The 20,478-nt window shown below is 43.8% G+C and overlaps 1 protein-coding gene across 11 annotated transcripts in view; it reads right to left on the reverse strand.

The window, feature by feature from the left end:
- MITF (melanocyte inducing transcription factor) overlaps window positions 1-20,478 on the reverse strand; it is a 281,278-nt gene that overhangs the window by 113,364 nt on the left and 147,436 nt on the right. For 8 of the 11 annotated variants that reach the window (XM_088473366.1, XM_088473360.1, XM_088473357.1 and 5 more), the window contains one exon: window positions 1,498-1,750. In XM_088473366.1, coding sequence (XP_088329492.1) covers window positions 1,498-1,750 — 253 coding nt within the window. The remainder of the gene's footprint in view (window positions 1-1,497; window positions 1,751-20,478) is intronic. The other 3 variants (XM_088473367.1, XM_088473361.1, XM_088473356.1) reach the window with 1 other exon arrangement.

A 20,478-nucleotide genomic window follows, 5' to 3' on the forward strand; every position in this document is an offset into this window, starting at 1 on the left:
TTCTTACTGTCTCGAAAGTGGAGCCTGATCTCAGTTTTGTTTTTTTTTTCCTCCCGATAAAGATTTATTTGTGTATTACTTTGTTTGGACTAAATCTCAATGTGTGAAATTAAATCTATTCTTAAGCACGGAGCATTTTCCGGTAATTAGGAAGCTACACATCCCCGTGGTGCCCAGTTGCTAACAAGCTCCTGCCGATTCCCATCTAACGACTACTGATCGCTTCTGCGGGCCACGACTCATCGGGGGGAAGGTATAAAAATAAAGGAGCAAAAATGGTTATTTGGACAATTTAAAAAAAAAGAAAAAGTTTAAAAAAAAAACAACTGGAAACCACATAATTAAGTTTCACTCTAAAAACACATTGAAAAGAAGAATTGGAACAGCCAGACCTGTAGAAGGAAATGACATAAGACAGCTGCACCTGATCATCATGGTTTGATAATTAATATTAATCAGACTTTATAATTAAATCGTCCGCAGAGACCGCAAGGAGCAATCGGCCATGCAGGTAGCAACTAGTGTATGTTTTAAAGGTTTGTCCTAAAAGTTTTAAGGGTTTGTAAGAAAAGTCGGGACATTGTATTGTAAGGTCCCTAGGGCACATAGCTCACAAATAGGGTGATAGAGATTTCATATATCAGGGGTATGCAAACTCAGACTCTCCCGCTGGTGTGGAACAGCAAGTCATGCTTGGACTTGTAGTTCCACACCAGACGGACAGCCGCAGGTGGCATAAACCTGCTCCGAATCATTCTCTGCCACAGTACTAGTTATAGCATTTGCATATATTCGGATTCTCTATTCAGCGACCTACATGACATAACATTACATGGCACAGACAAACGCTAAAAGATCCGTTAATTTAAAAAAAACTGAGTTTAACTCTGCAGGGGATGGAACGCTCCATCAAAAATAGGATCCAAATCTCCCCAGCGTGAAAGTGCTATGCGCATTGCAAGTGTCTCATTTTATCTTGATATCTGGGCACCAGGCAGCGAAGTACAGTTACAGTTACTGAGAAATTCTTTGCAGGAACAGAGTTTACTTAAACATCGATATATCTACAAATAGTAAAAGTCTGATACAGGGTAGACCCAATTTTGAATCCATTCTTGCGCTCTTGGTGTCAGATGCTCTTCACAATGTATTAACGTCTGTCTGTTGGTTGGTTTTTGGAACAAGGCAAAGTTCTGCAGACTCAGGAGCAGTTGCTACTATATAGATGATTAGCAGTCATTTATACGGGAGAGACAAACTGCAAACACTCGCCTGTTACAAGTTTAGAGATCAATTTAAATAAAATTGAAAACAAAAATGCAGAGGCCACCGATGAATGTAAAACTAAGCCGGTTCCACGACCAAATGCGACAGCACGTTCAGCAACGTATTAAAATCGTAGCGTAATGAAGCTGATTGAGGCTCCTAGGTCTCTGCACCTTACAACCCGCGTCAGTTCAACAATGTGAGCCCAGAAGTGGAGAGTAAGGGACGTACCTTGAGAACTTCCATTGGTACCTGGGCAGGAGCGGGCAGGCTGGATGATACGCTGACGTTGATGGCTGGTGTGTGACTGGCTGGTACCCTCTGCTGCATGAACTGAGCTGCCTGCTGCTGCTGCTGCTTCTGCTCACGACGCTCCTGTTCCTGCATCTGCTCACGCATGAGTTGCTGGCGTAGCAGAATCCGTGATGTCATGCTGGAGGAGCTTAGTGGAGGCTTGGAAGCTCCTGGATGCTCTGCTGAGCTGCTGTGAAAAGGCAAAGAGATAGACTCCCAATTAGTGGGGGATATTGTCAGAGTGCAATGAGCATGTTTAAAGGGTTCTGCACCCATTTAAAAAAAAATAAAAAATGTAAATTAAAAAACATTTACATACAGGAAAGCAGCAAAACTCTTCTCTGCTACAAGTACAAGCTGGCAGGCTGGCCCTGGTCATTATATGGTCATTATAAGGTTCACCGATCACTGGCTTGTATAATGCAGTGTAACATAAGCAATACAATCAGGTGCAAACACAGCCATTTCTTTCCTTTGCAGACTAATTACTGTACACACTTATCAACACCTTACTTGTATTTATTTTCACATAACGCACTGAGAACAAGGTGCAGGAAGTCATACTCGATCCACCAGAATGCGACATAGATAGTGAGGACAGCCAGGGATAATAAGCCCAGACAACGCCTGCTTTTTTTGATCACATCTCTGTGTAGTTCTCAATACTACAAAACGCGACACTTTGCAGCAGGGCCTTAAGGATCCCGGTCATGTCACCACACTCCGACACCTCCCCCCCCCCGCACTTGCCACTTGGACCTCCCCTCCAGGATCTGTCAGGAGGAGAGTCGTAAAAAGTAGTATGTTCTCACTTTGTATGTATAGACGTTACGGCATCACTCTTCATGCAGGATTCAGGGGGAGATGTATCAAACCTTGGTAAAGTACCAAACAATCAGCTCCTAGCTGTCATGTTACAGGCTGTGTTTGAAAAATGACAGTTAGGAGCTGATAGGTTGGTGTTCTCCACTTTATATCTCTCTGAGGTTTGATACATATCCTTTCATTCTCTCTTGTTTATTCACGAAAATGTGATTTCACACCTCTCATATGTATAGTGTATGTTATCATGTATGTATGTATATATGTATGTATGAACAGCTGAAAAAGTGGCACTTAATTGGTCTAAACTGGCTCATACATGCCCCGGACTGACCACTTCACTCGGGAGGTGGACGGCATCCATATGTCTGGCAAAGCCACCCGAAATTCATGAGTCTCCCGGATATAGGTAGGTATGTACTCACTTCATCAATGCATGTTTTTTTATATGAGTCGCATTTCATAAAGGTTCTAAAAAGGAAGTGTTGCCCATAGGACCAATCAGAGGCTAACTATCATTGATCTAGTACATTCTTGAAAACTCATCGGCAACAACACCACTTTTCTTTTTTGGAACCTTTAGTAAATTTACCGAAACCCTACGCTAACACATGCTTACCGACATTTGGCCAGCCCCCTCCGGGAGGGGTCTGCCAGGTCGGTTCAGCAGGGAGGGTGGGGGTGGTTTAAGCAGGCGGAGCGGGGGCATGCCGACGCGGTCGCGTCATCCCGGCCGCGCTTTATAATGCTGATATTACCGGGACTACGATGGCGCGATTCAGCGTGAAACTCATTATCGCCCTCCCCCGAACTGCCCACTTTTGTGGCGGTAGTGTTCACCATTTTTCGGGAGGCTCCCGGCAGTCCTGGGAGAGTAGGCAAGTGTGCGCTAGCAACATAATTACCTACTCTCCCAAAACCTGCAGGAGATACCCGATTTTTCAGGTAGTCCCCCGGGCTTCCAGAAGAGTGGGTACTCCTCCCAAATTCCACCCACATCCTAGTAAAGTAGGCAGGATGGAGGGAATAAAACCTGAACTTGATACTATAATAGTTAGGCAGGGCCTAATAATGCGAATAGTCCGGCCCCATCGCCATCACTGGCCACCTGGGCTTCCCCCGGAGAGGAGATTTTCAAGGTAGGCAAGTTTGACTATCAAGTTCTAGGTGGGAACAACTAACACACCCTAATGAAAGTAATAGAATCTAGGTAAAAAAAAATTGCATGGGTCTTTATGGGGCTCAGCCCTAGTTATGCAAAATGGACCAGCCCAGAAATTGTCTGCCTCCGCTGTGCAAGCGGCAAGTGTACACTCATGGGCAAGCCATTCAACATACCCACAGGCACCAGTTCAGCTTTCCACAGATGGTTATGGCAGGAAGTCAGTAGATTTTCTTTTCAACTTTGTGCTGATGTTCTTACCAAGGTGGTATATTTAGAAAACCTCAGAGACCCTTAACAGCTTCACTAAGACAGTGTCAGACATCTCACTGCAAAGCAGAATCCTGATATTTCCCAAACAATTCCACATCCATCGTCACATTCTGCTGCTAATTAGGAGCTGCCAGCACATAAGGAAATCTGGATATCATAGGACTAATTGCTGCAAACACTTATTTCCAACAATCCATCTTTCATAATTTGCTACCCCTTAGATTCCCATTGCCCGTCCTCTCATCCGCCTTGTTGACGCCTTATTCCGTGTAATGCACCTTAGCAGGAGGAGGTACGGTGTTGTTTGAAGGGGAGATCAAACAATGATTTTGTAGGGCGCACAAGCCGATTTTCTGAGGTAAAGATCGCCTTGTTATTTAAGACCTGTCAGGTCACGACATTCCCAAAGTGTCTGATCCTTTTGCTAAACCAGGAGAAAAACCTTTGTTCAGGGGCTAATGCAGCTGTGTAGTAATCGTACTAATTAGCTGCTGAAGACAAGTCACTGACTGTGATACTCGCAAAAAAAAAAAATGTAGCAATTAACAATGGAAAAAAACAGTAGACTTCAGACATTCTTGGGTGCGTGTCACCAGTGATAAAGTTACCCAACGGCATTTTTGCCCCATTTTTGATTTCACTAATGACTAATTCCACCTAACATTTAATTTTGATCTAAAATCCCCCTCTCCACGCCTGGGACCCTGGTAGTTCAGGAGGACTGATCACAATGTTATTATGTAATACTGCTAATTTGACATAGCTCTGAAATAAAACGAAAATAATAATACAAATTAAAATAATAATAATAAAAGATAAAGCTTATTACACTAGATCATAACCATTCCTCCCCACATTTAATAGGGGAGATGTATCAAATGAGAGAGAGAGAGATAGTGGAAAAGTTGCCCATAACAACCAGTCAGCTCCAAGCTATCACTGATCTAGCACAGTCCATAATATGATATTTAGAATCTGACTGTTTGCTATGGGCAACTTCTCCAGTTTATCTTTTTTTTTTAAGGTTTTATACATCTCCCCCAATAAGAGAAAAATTGGGGAAAAAATAAGCACCACCCTGATCTGTGCAAGGCACGCCCCCATTTCACTTAACGCACCCTAATCCTCCAAACACGCCCCGTTTAATATGGCCCTGTCCACTTCTATGAGGGGTATTCAATATGGCAGCGAAAAGTCCGTGCTGGACTTTTTGCTCCACATCAGAGCTTTTCCTGGGATAAAGTATCGGGCGCGCGCCCGCTTTATCCCAGTATTCAATTAAAAATCAGCGAAAACAGGACCCGGCGAATTGGGAGGAACGAAAAAAAACGGGAATTTTCGGGAATTAATTGTAGGACTCCCCTAAAGCTGTCCAGACATGGGGGATCACCATGGGTACCCCCGTTTTTGGCTGCAAAAGAAAGTCGGGGTTTTAAATAGCCGCGGCAGGTGTTTTTTTCCCGACATTGAAGAAGTGATGCAGAAGAGCATTTTTTTTTTAAGTGGTCCCATCAAATTTGGGGTACATGGTAATGGGGGTAAGCATTTTTTTACGTCCCTAGAATTACTTTTCAAAATTCTGCAAAAATGCACCTGCCGCTAGCACCTGCATTCTAGAAAACACCTGCCGCATACATGGGGACCCCCTTGAGGCTATACCGCTAATTCAATACTTTTTTCAAACACTTTTTTTTTTTTTAAACCCCAAAATTAAAGTTCATTTTTTGGGGTGTCTCGATTTTAATTTTTTCACAGTTCCTTTTTATATGACATTAGCAGGGGTGCAGGCTCATTTTTTTAAGCCTACACCCCTAAACCCCAAATCTGCACTTCTTTTCGCCATGTAAAACATGGTGAAAACTTATCCCCGTTTTTTTCAAAGACTTTTCGAACCTGTGAAAAGTCTTTGAAATTGAATACGGGGATAATTGAAAAACATGCGAAAATGACTTCATCGGCTATAATCTATCTCCGATTCTGACTTTTCGCAGCCTAATTGAATACCCCCCTATGTATTGTAAACCAAGTTCCTTTTGTGGTCGACAAATCGGGACTGTACCACCTAAGTTGGAACAGCTGAGTTAGTTCCTTTGTTCCTGGGCTTCATACTTGATCAGACCCAGAGGAAAGTATCACTGTTACTATAGTTACTTACTGTTACCTGATTTGAGAGACCAGATTATTGAGAAACCAAACGTGATAGGACCTACCAGAAAGCTTATGTGCCCTATAGAGAAATGGGAATGACATGAGTGGATCAGGAAGTGGGTCTGAAGGACCGGGGCATGGTCTTATGCTGGGTACACACTAGAGCTGTGCGTGGACCTCCGTGTTTTAGTTTTGGCAAAACCACCCTGAAATGTTTTGGTTGGGATTTGGTTTTCTTTAAAATTGATAAAAACAACTAAAATCATGTAATTATTTACATGCAATCCAAAACTGAAATTAATTTTTGAAATCAGAGTTCCGAACTTGCAGCAGAGCCAAACCGGGTGCCAAATGTATTACAGCTACTTCACATTTGCCGGTTTTGGCCGGGCGGCAAAAACCCGCCCGGTTTTTAGCCTGCTGTGAAATATAGTAAAGCAGGGAATCTGCTGGGTCCATTCACACGGCACGGCCACGGCACGGTCGCTGTGTTACAGCCGGAAATATCTACTGTGCAGGACGGCTGCCGTGCCTGTGCCGTTCCTGCACGCCAGTGGTGTAAAGGAAGCAATGTTTCCTTTCACACACACTGGCTTCTGCCGGCCGGGCTCGGGCAGCTGCTGCTGCTGCACATGCCCAATTGGTTTTTTAAAAATAAAAAAATATACAAAGCGGTTCAAAGCCGCTGCTTGTGAAAGGCACACAGTGCCTGGAGAAACCAGGGTGGCTACCGCCCGATTCATGCCTGGCCGGTCAAAACCGGCAAATGTGAAACTGGCCATAAGGTGAGAGTTTAGAAAATGTGAGAGAAAACTCACATTTTTAAACTCAGCCAATGTAATAAAGTCACAGAACATGCAAACTTGCATGTTTTTCAGACTGAAGAGTTTTACTGCTAAACTCTCACATTTTCTAAACTCTCACCCTATTACACTTGGCCCCGGGACTCAGTTCTCGAAAGATAATCCAAGCCAGGTCTTGATTTGACTCAAGACTCCTAAGTTTTTCAGGAAGACCGAAGCGCACATCTCCAGTACACCCTATGTGATATGTCGTTCAATCAGCCGACGAACGTTATATCACCAAGTGCATCGGGGGTTTTGTATGTATAGAAGATATGTCAGTGAACTTACCTAACGGCCGCTCAGTCTGCAGATATCTGGGTCAGCGGACAAGTCGCCCAGGTGTGTACCCACCATAACTTGCATAGTTTGGAATCTTCAGAGAGATTATACATGTTGAATGAAGACAGGGACTGTTGCAACTTGCAACAAGTACTGAATAAATCAGTATCTGTCTGTTTAGTCCCCATCCCTGCTGTTAATTACTTTAACCTTAAATCATGCATCCATTAAGCAAATAAAACACACTGTCAATCTCTCTGTGTCAGAAGTTCCCACCTAGGCTAATATGTCTTGTTGTGTATTAAGATATCCTTGGAAAACTACGCCAATTACTGTCATTTATAAAAATTAAAAAAAATTGTCCTTTTAAAAAAAAAAAAAAAAGAAGGTTTTCCTTGTGTAACTAACATATTTTAGAAGCTATAAAGAGCCAGTTTGAGCACCTCTTTTTCCGATTTAAAAATGCTGGAGAAGTCAGTGGTTTTTCCAGCATTACCCTAGCTGACACAGTTTAACGCCATTCCCATAGACCATAGGGATGACGGACTGAATCAATTTATGAAGCAGCAAAATACTTTGATCTCCACTACTTGCCGACGCCATCAGCTACTCCGCAAAATGGGATCCCGGCCGCTCAGATTACTAAGCACATACAAGCATGTTAGCTGTGCATGCACTCTAACCTTTTGCCAGCAGCATACAGCATTTATATATACTGTATATAAATGGTGTGGTGTATTAAAAAAAAAAATACTGCCAACATGATTTGACACACTAGATCACATGACCATGCATTATTTCCCAATGACTGCACACCTCACACCTGATCTACTTTTCACGGTCATCAAAACCCCATCACAAAGCGGCAGCCGTATCAACCCACAAGTGTAAACAATAACATCTCTCACAGAGGCACTGCTCACAGAGAAGCAGCACATCACTGCCTCACTGACAGAAATACACATTTCCGACAGAAAAATTTAGAGAAATGTCAAAATGACTACAGATGTAATAGACTGCGAGTTATGGGCAGCGGCGAGATTTCAAAGATATGACCGCTAGATTTAAAGGGGCAATTTGTGTTAAGTCAAAATTGCAGCTTTAATTCTAGCGTCTACATCGCCAGAATCTTGCTGCTACCCGCAGCTGGCAGTCTGTTACATTCGTAAAAACACCCTTGTTCCTTTCCTATATGCACAGACGCTGCATCATTGAGAAGCATGGCATTCCTGGTTTCGTCCATTCCTTGTTTTGCTAAGTTTAAGCCACCATAATAAAAAAAAACGGGAGCATTAAACCACAGCTAACATCACTGCAAAGTGCAAACCTGTGAAAATGTAACATTAGCATGAATCTGATGTTAGGGCAGTGCCGGAGCAGCACTGAAGCCACACCATATGTAATGCACTCTTTTATGTGGGTATGTTATGCACTCCATGGGTCTATTACAGTGAAATTCATTCAGTCTAACAAAATGTCAAACAGTGATGAAATCCTTTGATTTATTTTGCCCTTTGGTGTTTACTCGGAAGATGTATCAAATCAGTTACTAGAAGGGGGTGATTGCATAATCCTATTTATTAGCAGTTATTTATATAGCACACACATATTCCACAGCGCATTACAGAGAATTTTCTAGCCCAATCACATCAGTCCCTGCCTCAGCGGAGCTTACAATCTACATTCCCCACCACATGCACACACATAGATACATACTGAGGTTAATTATTTGTTGGGAGCCAATTAACCTACTAGTATATTTGTGGAGTGTGGGAGGAAACCGGAGTACCCGGAGGAAACCCACGCAGGCACAGGGAGAATGTACAAACTCCACACAGTTAGGGCCGTGGTGGGAATTGAACCTAAGATCTCAGCGCTGTGAGGCAGTAATGAGGACCATAACACCATCCGTGGTGCCCTAATGTATTATTGCCTATAATATCAGCATTAGTGAGGAAGGAACAGTGGAGCAGATGTAAACCTGTGATGGCAATGAGTGGGTTAAGAGAGGAAACAGGAGCTGCTTCCTCACATTCTCTGGCAGATATATCAGAGGGAAAACAACTATGTAGTCCATACACCACTTGCCAGATCTCTTATACGTTTCTCCGATTCATCGATGTTTGGCAAAATTCCAACATGTTGGAAATACTAAATCGCTGATTCCGATAATTTTTGGGCAGAATCGTTGATACAGTGTCGACTGTTTTGTTTGTTTTTTACACAATCATCGGCAGACCGCAGAATTGGCCCGATTAATTATTGATATATGGGTCCCTTAACTAATAACCACCAATCATATGCTACCAAAATTATAGATCAATTCAGGAAATAAAGATTGGCTGCTGCAGAGTACAATCACTTTTTATCCAATGTTCCAGTTTCCGTAAATGTTGCACTCCGTGTTCCCTATCCATCAAACAGCAACTCAGCTGCTCTAATGCTTCCACCCAGGAGCTACTACTTCATCCTCTTAAACATTCAGGTTTCGTTCATCAACACATTTATTCAAAGAGTTGTCAGATGCTTAGTGTGAATATTACATTTTATTCAAATAACTTTTTACTACTGTCTAATAAATGTGTTTTACTTTCTTATTCTTTGCATTTTCTTATCAGTTAAAGGACAAATGTCATGAAACGCATAAAAACGTGATGATGATGATAATAATAATAATAATATAATACAGATACATTTTACAAGCATCACTTTTCCTGCCTGAAATATTGTTGATAGACAATGTGACAGTGCTGCCACCTGCTGGTTAGATACAAGTCCACATTTCTATGCAACCTTCTAATGCTGGCCATACACTAGTACAGGCCTGGCCAACCTGTGGCTCTCCAGCTGTTGTGAAACTACACATCCCAGCATGCCCTGCTACAGTTTTAGCATTCCCTAATAGCAAAACTGAAGCAGTGCATGCTGGGACTTGTAGTTTTACAACAGCTGGAGGAGCCACGGGTTGGCCATTCCTGCACTAGTACGACCAGCATAAGATGAGATTCATCTTACGATTTCCCCTGAACTCCCCGGCAGCTCCCTGGCAGTCCCGGCCACACGATTGCCAAACATACGATCTCACGATACGATCGATCTGCAGTTTAGGAGGGAAGGTCACTGAAAGAACACACACTTCTTCAAAATGTCAGCCGGTCGGCCTCACGATGCATCGCATGTACAAATATACAAATATATACGCGCGATCGGAGTACGACAGATCATATGGGCTGCACGATACGATACGCTTTAGGAGCTGCGGGAGTGCGCATCGGATCGTATCCTTCTTAATAAATACACGCTTTCTACATGATTCATCTTAGGACGCGTCGAAAATCGGGCAATCGGCCCGAAATCATGCTAGTGTATGGCCCGCATAAGTCAGATCCATCCGTTTGCTTTGCTTACAGTACCCCTGCCAGGCACATAACTTTACAACACGCTGTCACAGATTATTTTTATATTCCTTGGAAAGCTGCATTTGCGGCCCAGCACTGGCTGCTGTGATGGACAAGGTGCTTTTGGAACATACTGTCCTCTCCACTCATTTGTAATTTAATGCAACTATAAAAAGCCAATATTGGCAGTTAGGACGTGGAGGAGGTCGTACACGGAGCCACGAATTTGTATTAGTCAACGATTTCTAGAGGTCAGGAATACAGGAGCTCATAACACATAAGAGGGGTGAATAAATCTGATGTTCTACACAGGGCCTATAGCAATATATGGGAATATCCCCGGTCTCTTGACATATGCAGTTGATACTTACATTAATAAGGTAACATTGCACTTATACCAGTTAGAGTATAAAACATGTAAATAAGTAGTAGATTGTCCTATGTCTTATATATTGGATCGGCATGAAATGCATCCGGCGGTTCAAATCTCGACGCTGGATGACCGGCAGTGAAGATCCCGACAGGTTAGTATTTTTACTATTCACTAAACTACCCCCATCCCTAACCCTCCCTAAGGGGTGCCTAATCCTAACCTCCCTCCCAAGTGCCTAACCCCCCCTTCCCCGCAGCCTAAACCTAAGTCTCCCGGGGGGGGGTGCCTAACCCTAACCTTCCCTTTTCCCTAGCCTAACCCTCCCGGGGGGGTGTCTAACCCTAAATTCCCCCCGGGAGCCCCTAACCTAACCCTCCCCCCGCAGCTGTCTGCACCCGGCTTACCTTTAATCGGTATGCCGGGCATCGGGCTCCCAGCATAGGTAAAATGCCAGGCATCGGGATATTGACACCTGTCATTAGACCCCTGCCGGGATTCGACCGTCGGCTTCCTGCCTGCATCCCTTCTATATATGAGTTCCGGATTCTCCCTCTATCAGTAATTCAGAGGCACTGTCAGAATTGCTATGTACCCAAGTTTTTTTATGAGGGAAAAAAAAAAACTTAAAGTAGTTCATGAGTAGCCGAGGAAACAATAACATGAAACTAGCGTCACCTGTTCAATTATCAGAGAATAATCAGAATGAATCTATATTCAGCCATCATTAGCATCCTAACATGACATTCTGCTGGTATCTTTCCATCACTAATTGGTCATGCAACAATGACTCCTATCCCGGAGTCAAATAAACCAATTGTGACCCAAGTTCTCTCTCACATTACTGTACTGTTCCAGGCATCTCCATGGGCCGGCCTACACTCGCCTCATACAGCTATTTATCATATGTTAGCAGTCTCTTATAGAGCGCCAGCATATTCAGTGGCGCGTTACTATTGGGAACGAAACTGTAATAGAACAGTATTGAAACAAGACTGGGTAAAAACAGACAGACAAAGAGGTACGAGGGCCCTGCTCACACTACTTTCAGGCTTCCGTTCCCAGCATTCCAGAGACTGCACTGACCAAGGTCTCAGTCAATCATTTGATCCTTTCTAAATCCAAAAGCAACAGCTCACTGCAAATTCTCCTGGATCTCTCGGCTGGACCTGACACATCGGACCACTCACTTCTACTACAAACGCAGCATTTCCTAGGTTTTCAGGACACTGATCTATCCTGAGTCTCACCCTACCTATCACTGCTCCTTCAGTGCTTGTTTCTCTTGATCCACCTCCAGCTTGCTTCTCCAGTCAGCACCGCAAGGCTCAATCCCTTGCCCACTGCTCCTATCGATGCTACTTCTCCTGGGAAACTAATAAGCTCTTTGTATGTTACAGTATGACCTTTGGGCCTGATTCAGACCCGCTCGCACTCGCAAGTGGGTCGATGGTGGCCCAGTGTGCATGCGCACGACGGAGCCGGCTCCGTCGTGTGCATGCGCGAGACCCGGATAACGACGGGCAAACCGTCGCTCCGGGTCTCGTACCAAAGGGGGCGTGCTGTCGATGTTGAGTGACAGCATGCCCCCTTTGGTGGGTGTGCGGGGGGCGTGGCTGCCCAGACAGAGGCGTTCCCATGGGAACGCCTACCGTCTGGGGCAGGCCCTACTGACATCACAAGTGAAGTCAGTGGGAGTGCTTTCGGCTCGGTTTGAGCCGAAAGCACTCCAGGGCTTGCGGCAACGAGACCCTACCACAAGGGTCTCGTCGCAAGCCCGATGGTCTTGACCATCGCGACCATCTTCCTGGCTGCTCGCTATAGCTGTGGGTGGTCACCCACAGCTATGCGAGCGGCCAGGAGGCCGCTCAAAAAAACCAGAGGGCCGGCCCTGATTCAGAGCGAGCGCTCTGTCAGAGCGTCCGGCTCTGAATCAGGAACTCTGTGCAATAACTTATCTATTCTTTCCAGATCCCTCTCCATCCGCCTTGGCCTACGTTACTGAATGATCCTCTGACATTTCATATTTGATGTCCTGTCACCGCCTCTAGCACTAAATTAATTATCTATCCCACAGCCAACAGCAGCTTACTTAAAGTGTACCGGAGATCATAACCTAATAGTATATTGGATGCCCCCCCACCACTTCTCCTGTACCACAGTAATAAAACAAGGCTGAGTATTGACATACAGACAAGCACACAATCTATAGGGTATATGAAGTTCGATTATGTTGTTAAGCTATATGAGACAAGTTGATTATTGATCCATCCATATCACAATGGCAAAAAGTGCTTAGTGGTAGAGTAAGTGGGGTAGTAAAGTAGCAATGCTACTTTGGGAGTCGGAGAAGTGTTTGAGTAATGCAGAAGAATAAACGTAAGTTTTGCGTGAGCTGTGTAGGGTCATGGTAGTCAAGCTACAAAACTGAAAGCCTTCGCAAAGATTTAGAATGTTATAGAGAGAGAGAGCTATGAGAGGTTGGATTTTACTCAGTTCTTTCCACCAGATTAGCACAAGTTCGCATTTACATTATTATTATATATAAGTGCGCATACTGTATATGCATGTAGAGCAATAAATATATAATATTACATTTCACCTAGAGAGAAGGTGACTAAAGTTGATTTTCTACAGTCCTTTGTGCTACATTCCTGAACTTAATAATTGACTGTGAGATGTGAAGCTATTACGTTTAGCAATCCTACTGGCACGGCTTGAAATGGAAAAAATAGTTGGCACCATGTTAAATATTCTCTTGCCAAGGACACAGCCTTAAACTCAGTCATTTTACCCTACCATATCAGTCAGAGGAGTCATATCATGGGCTCTGTGGGCCTGATTCAGAGCCGCTCGTAAGCGGCCGCTCGTTCGCTCCGAGCGATGTTTGCACAACTGCGCATGTGTATGGGTTGTAATACGCATGCGCGAACCAGTCATTGCGGTCGGAAATTGTGTGCTCGCAAAATAGCGAATGCCTGCTAATTTGAGTGACAGAATGAGGCGTTTGTGGGTGGTAACAGGGGAAGGTGCTTGAAAACGGGGAGTGGAGATCCGAACGCAGGCCTGCCAAACGGTCAAAACGGGCGTTTTAAGGGTGTGCATAATTAACAAAGCAGCGTCATCGACCACGTCACTTGGTTGTTTCTTAGCCTGAACTGTTCGCATGATTGCGGTAGGAAAATCCAACCACAAGCACTGCGAGCAGTTCAGACGCCTTTCGATGTACTCGATTAATCTAATAAATAGCGGAGATGATGTAGGATGCGAGCGGCCAGGGGGCGTTTTTTAAAAAAAAGCAAGCGCATGTTTTGTTCGCTCGTTCAGACATAGAGGCGTCAACAGACCGCAAAGAGTGAGCGCTCTATTTAAATATCCGGCCCCTTTTTCTGAACGAGCGAGCGCAAATAGCGTCCGGCTCTGAATCAGGCCATATGTTCCCAAATGAAAAGCCCTTATAGTTGCGCACAATTGTGCGGGAAGTGATAGCGGAGTTGCAGTCTGACAACTATCCCGTGATAATGACCTGCTGTATAACACAAGGACCACATGTCGGAGAACAGAGACCTGCCTGCTTCTCAGCATTGGTGGAATATCTTCAGGGCACCGTGGTTTTGTCTTAGCCATTTAGGGGGCATTTCTTCCACAGACAACATGACAAGTGGAGAAGTTGTTTATATCAACCAATCAACTTCTAGCTAGCATTTATCAAGTACATTCTATACAAAGGTAGCTAGTAGCTGATTGGATGCTATAAGAAACTTCTCCATCTGTAATCTTTAGAAAGTTTGATCCATCTCCCCCTAGGAGAAATATGCCTCACCGCAATACTTGCCTATTCAGTTTTAAAGATACTCATTGCTCAATCCCCGATGCCATAATTTTTATTTAACGCTACAGCCCTTTTCCTGTTCTAGACTCATGGCTAAAGCCATACCGGAAAGGGGATGCAGTCATATTGCCGGTGGACAGAATGCCGGGTGTCGATATACCGACGCCCGGCAATATGCCAGCGCCGATATCCCGAAGGTGAACAGGATACCGACGTCGGCCTCTCGATGCGCTGCAATCCCAATCATCCGGATGGGTAAGCAACAGCTGTGTCCCTGAGGAAGAGGGGGTTAGGTTTAGCCACCCCCCGGGGAGTGTTAGGCACCGCTATGGGACAGGTTAGGGTTAGGCATCCCCCCGGGAGGGTTAGGGTTAGGCACTAGGTGGAGAGGTTAGGGTTAGGCACCCCTAAGGGAGGGTTAGGGTTAGGTGGGGTGAAGGAGTAGGTTAGAGTACTTACTTACCGCTGTCGGCATTCTGTACCATGCGGCCTTCCACTGTCGGGATTTCAGCCGCTGGCTATTCAGCCGCCGGCATATCATACCGATTCCCTGGAAAGCATGGGGAGATACCGTAGCAGCATTTGCACCTGGACGTAAGCAGCTTGTTCCTGGGACAGAGGGCTTGCCCGTTTCGGTTAAATGTCTAGGCTGCATTAAAGAATAACGCCACCAAGAGGTAAAATTGCAATGTAAATACCACCTCTACCACTCCCACTGGCAGAACCATGCGGGTATGGTATCTTGCACTGCCATCTTTTTGCACGATACCTGCCCCACCAAGGGCGATTCTGAGGACGGATCTCTGTTTACGGATGCAGACATCGAGTTTTCGCATACAGCGTGCACAGGCAAATGCAAATTCACTTGTTTTTTTGCATATGGCCGTCCTATTCCGAGTCGAACAGACCTTGGCCAGAACGGTCTTTTCGTGAAACAGGGTGTTTTGTGGCGTGAACTGGGCGGCGACAATGCAATCGCACACAATGCCCCTGACTTGCGGGAGTGTCATGGGAGAGTCATTTTTTGCATCCGAAGCTCTGCGCGATTCTGAGTCGTGCGCACGCGGAAAGGGACACCTGCTTCTGCAGGTTCTCATGCACCAAGCAAGGAGCTGATGCACGTGCTGATACTAACGATGGCGGCTGGCGTAAAATCATTGCATTGCTCATATAAAGTAGTACGTAAATCAGGCTTCCGTGGCTGCCAGCAAGGGGTGTCATATGATATGTCGACAGTCATAACATCGACATTTGTAATGTTGACATGAGGATGTCGACATGGTCATAATGTCAACAATGGCCATGTCGACATGAAATGACGACATGTTAGAATGATGAAAATCATTCCTGGTGGCCCAGTGGTCACTTACCTGCTCCCGACGGCTGCAGCGGCGACTTCCAGGTCTCGTGGCCATCTGATGCCCCAGTGTTTGGTTAAGTATTCCTCCCTAATCCCTACCACTAACCCTCCCCGTAGTGCTTAACCCTAACCTCCCCCTGTAGCCTTACCCTAACCTTCACCTGTAGGCCTTACCTTAACCTCCCCCCTGTAGCCTAACCCTAACCTACCCCTAAACCTCCCTGTAGTGCTTAACCCTACCCCCCCATAGCCTAACCTTAACCTCCCCCCGTAGCCTAAAGTTAACCCTCTCGTAGCCTTACCCTAACCTACCCTTAGTGCTACCCCTAACATTCCCGGCCCGCAGCCTAACTCTAATGTCGACATTCTGAGAGTGTCAACATGTTGCCTGTCGACATTTCAACAATGTCGACATCATAGCTGTCCCCCTGAGCTACGGAATCGGTATGATTTACCGCCAGACCCCTGCCCGGCGGTTGGAATGCCGACACTAGAAGGCCGGCAGAGGAGGAAATCCCGATCGTCGAAGGTAAGTATTCACTAACCTAATTCTAACCCCCTAACTCTCCATTAGGGGTGCCTAACCCTAACCTTGCCCCCCAGTGCCTAACCCTAATCCCTCCTCCAAGTGCCTAAACCTAACCCCCCCCTTCCCCGCTGCCTAAACCTAAGTCCCCCGTGGGGGGTGCCTAACCCTCCCTCCCCCTAGCCTAACCCTAACCTCCCGAGGTGGGTGCCTAACCCTAAGTCCCCCCGGGAGCCCTAAACCTAATTCCGCCCCCCCTCCCACCCCCCGCTGCGGCGCCCGGCATCACTTCGATCGGAATGCCGGGCGCCGGTCTCCCGACGTCGGTAAAATGACAGGCGTCTAGATTTAGATGCCTGTCATTTAACCCTCGCCAGGATATGACAGTCAGGAAGCCAGCTGTCGGGATTATGTCCGTCGGCTTTCCGACTGCATACCTGCAGCTACAGCCCCTTTGTGTGTGACTCGGAATCAGACGGTGTTTCAGCCATTTGTGGGGAGCCCGGCTGTTATATTCTAATACAGGTGGAACTTTTTATTTATAAAGGTGCAACAACAGTAATGCAAATTATAATTGGTTTTTTTTTCGAGAGAACATTAGAAAATGAAAGCAAACATCTAATGAGTTGCTACTGACAATACCAGCAGCGTTTATAGATGCCCCTAATTCTAATAAAATATTGCTAACGACTAGCCTATATACCTCTTTTGCCCGGGTATCCACCCGTGGCATGCTAATAGTTTTCATATAGTGATTTAATATAACAAATAAAATAAAATAGACATGCAGTAGTTTCCATGGCAGTTCTCGTCCCGCAATACAATATGGGCTAAGGTTTTATCATTTCCAAACCCAACAGGGCTTGTTTGTGATCTTTTAGTAAATAATTAATATGATCTATTCTAGAAGCTGCTAGTGCTTATGAACAAAACTATACAGGTTGATATGCTTCAACGCTTGAGAGCATGGTGGTCATGAGATCTTGCATTAATTTATTAATCTTTTTTTATTTCAGCTACAAGGAACAGTGTAAAAAGTCAACGTCCTATTGGGAGAACACGGGGTAAATTTACTAAAGTGAGAGTTTTTAGAAGCGGAGATGTTGCCCATAGCAACCAATCAGATTCTAGCTATTATCTTCTAGAAGGTGCTAGTTAAATGTTAAGTAGAATCTGATTGGCTGCTATGGGCAACATCTCCACTTCTAAAAACTCTCACTTTAGTAAATTTACCCCCAAGAGTGGATGTGAAAGTGAATTTTGTTAGAAAAAGTGGTTTGTAGCGCACTGTAGTTATAAGAAGCAGATTATTTTATCATAACTAAGGCTTTATTATGTAAATGTAGCAATAATATTCTATTCTTAAATTCAGTTACAACTGGCAACAGTAACAACTTGGTATTATCCTAATGATAATATTATACAATTGTAGTTTGTAAATGACATGTTGTTATAATGAATACCACAATCATTCTAAAAACCTATTTAGATGGTTAGATATGCACACTGTAAATACTATATTCAACATAATATTTTTTTTCCCTGAATACTCATTATTTTGTTATCAACATCTGTAAATATAAAAAGAACAGTAGTAATGTCACTGCATTAATATTATCATTTATTTGTATTGGGCCACCAGTTATGCGTTGCTGTATGGGAAGAATATTTTTCATTCACATCAGTCCCTGCCCAATTGGAGCTTACAGACTATTCAATTAGGTGCGATAATATCGCCGGTGATAAAATTAACCGATTTTGCTGATTATCACATGCGCACTCCCGTTTTCGACAAAAAAACAGGTGAAAGCGGGTAGGTGCGATAAAAAAACAGGCGAAAATTGGTGAAAAAGTCAGGACATGCAGGAAGCTGCGTCTTTACCCAAAAAAATGTCTGACGTATATTGGAAATTAATTTAGAAGTGTATTATTGAGCATAATAAAAGTATTTAGGGTACTTATATTGCGTCGGTTGGCGGTAATTTGCATACTTAAAAAATTTGTAAAATATTATATATTATCCAGGAAATTACTGTTACATGTAAATTGGGGTATTGGGGGTGCAAGTATATTTTCGTGTCGTAAAAGTGCACTTTTAAAAACTGTTAAAAAAAATGCCTGCTGCAACCAAATGCAATGTTTAAAATACTTGACGCATCCATATAGCCCCTGAAATACCAGACCCAATACGTTAAACCCATTTTTCAGCAATTTTTTATTTTTTTTTTTCACCCAAAATTTGACTGTTTTTTTTTTGCCAAATAATGCAAATTACAAAAACTTTTGGGGTAATTCATCATTATGGGGGATTTTGCTTTTTTTTTTTTTTCACCTGGTCTGAGATTGTGAAAACTTATCGTCCGTTTCTCACTATTCGATTATCGCTGGTGCGATCATTTACTGCGAAAACGGCACTTATCGCACCTAATTGAATCCGGCCCTAAGGAGTCTATTTATCTAGTGCGGTGGGACTGGATGACATTCAGAAGGTCGAAACCAGAACGTCGACAGGTTCTGAATGTCATCAGTCAGAAGGTCGATGTGGTCATTAGGTCGACAATCAATATGTAGACATGAATTAAGGTCAACATGATTAAAATGTCGACATGTTTGAGATGACACGTTCACACTTTACATGACAACACCAAACTGTCGACATACGTTAAATGTCGACATTTTGACAATGTCGACCTACGTGCATGTCTACACATTGATTGTCAACTTAATGACCATATCACCATGCCGACATATTAAAGTCAACATTTTGACCATGTTGACATAAATGTATGTCTACACATTGTAGACCTAATGACATGTCGACTTTCTGACTGTTGACATAAACTCAATATTTAAAGAATACGATATGCTACTCAACTCGGAGCGTCTCAGTTGCACCCGGCCTCTCGTGTATGGCTCCCAGTAAGTGTGGACATATTTGAGTTTTACTCATTGGTTTGTGACCAGCTTAAAGAATAAAATACCACCAACACTAAATGATTAGGCTATTGTGCCCTAAGTCCTCTTATGGCCCCAAAAATATTTTGGATTGTACCCATAATATTCACATAGGCTTCATTTATGCTTACTTGCAGTATAACAAAAATAAAAAAAAATTGACATAAACATTTGCTAAAGTTAAAGATTTGAACCTTACCGAATGGGTCCCTCCCCCATGACGCAGGTCTTTTGATGGACTGAGATCACAGGGGAATTATTTGTTTTCCCCGTGTTTGCAATTATATCCCTCCCTCATGGACTCCTGCCCAGTCATAAGTCACCAATGGGGGCAGAAAAAAAAAACAATTGATAGAGAAAAAAGGGCAAGCAAAAATAAACATTATAAGCAGTACTTTGTTCTATTTCGCAGGGTTTTTTTTTTTTAAATCAATTGTTTAGTATTACGGTTTTTATCTATAAAGGCAAAAAGTAAAAAAGTCCTGTGGATGAGTTGCCATTGGTAGAAGTATAAATATAGGAAAAAGGCAAAAAATAAAATGGAAGCAAATAAAGAGAAAAAAAAGTTGAACAAATACACAAAAAAAACAAGCGGTGAAGGTAACAACAGGACACAAGAAATGGGGAAAATGGGATTTAAGAGAAAGGGTTGAAAAGACATTACTGATAGCTCCAGGGGGTTTAATTACTAAGCGTCGGGTTCTAAAACCCAGGAGCTTCCGATCATGTTAATGCCTGGAATTTAGAAGGGCAATGCTTCTACTAGCAGTGTTTTGCTAGTAAATTCATTGCCCTTTTAAATTCCGGACATGAACACCATCGGTAGCGCCGGGTTTTAGAATCCGACACTTAGTAAATAAGCCCCTAGGTGTCTGTCACTTCTGTTTCTGTCGCAGCTTAAAGTGAAGTGAACCAGAATGAGAGTTAGAAATATAAGGGTTCGATTCA

The sequence above is a fragment of the Taudactylus pleione genome, unplaced genomic scaffold (genome assembly GCF_031769625.1).
Source record: "Taudactylus pleione unplaced genomic scaffold, aTauple2 ptg000135l, whole genome shotgun sequence".
NCBI lineage: Eukaryota > Metazoa > Chordata > Amphibia > Anura > Myobatrachidae > Taudactylus > Taudactylus pleione.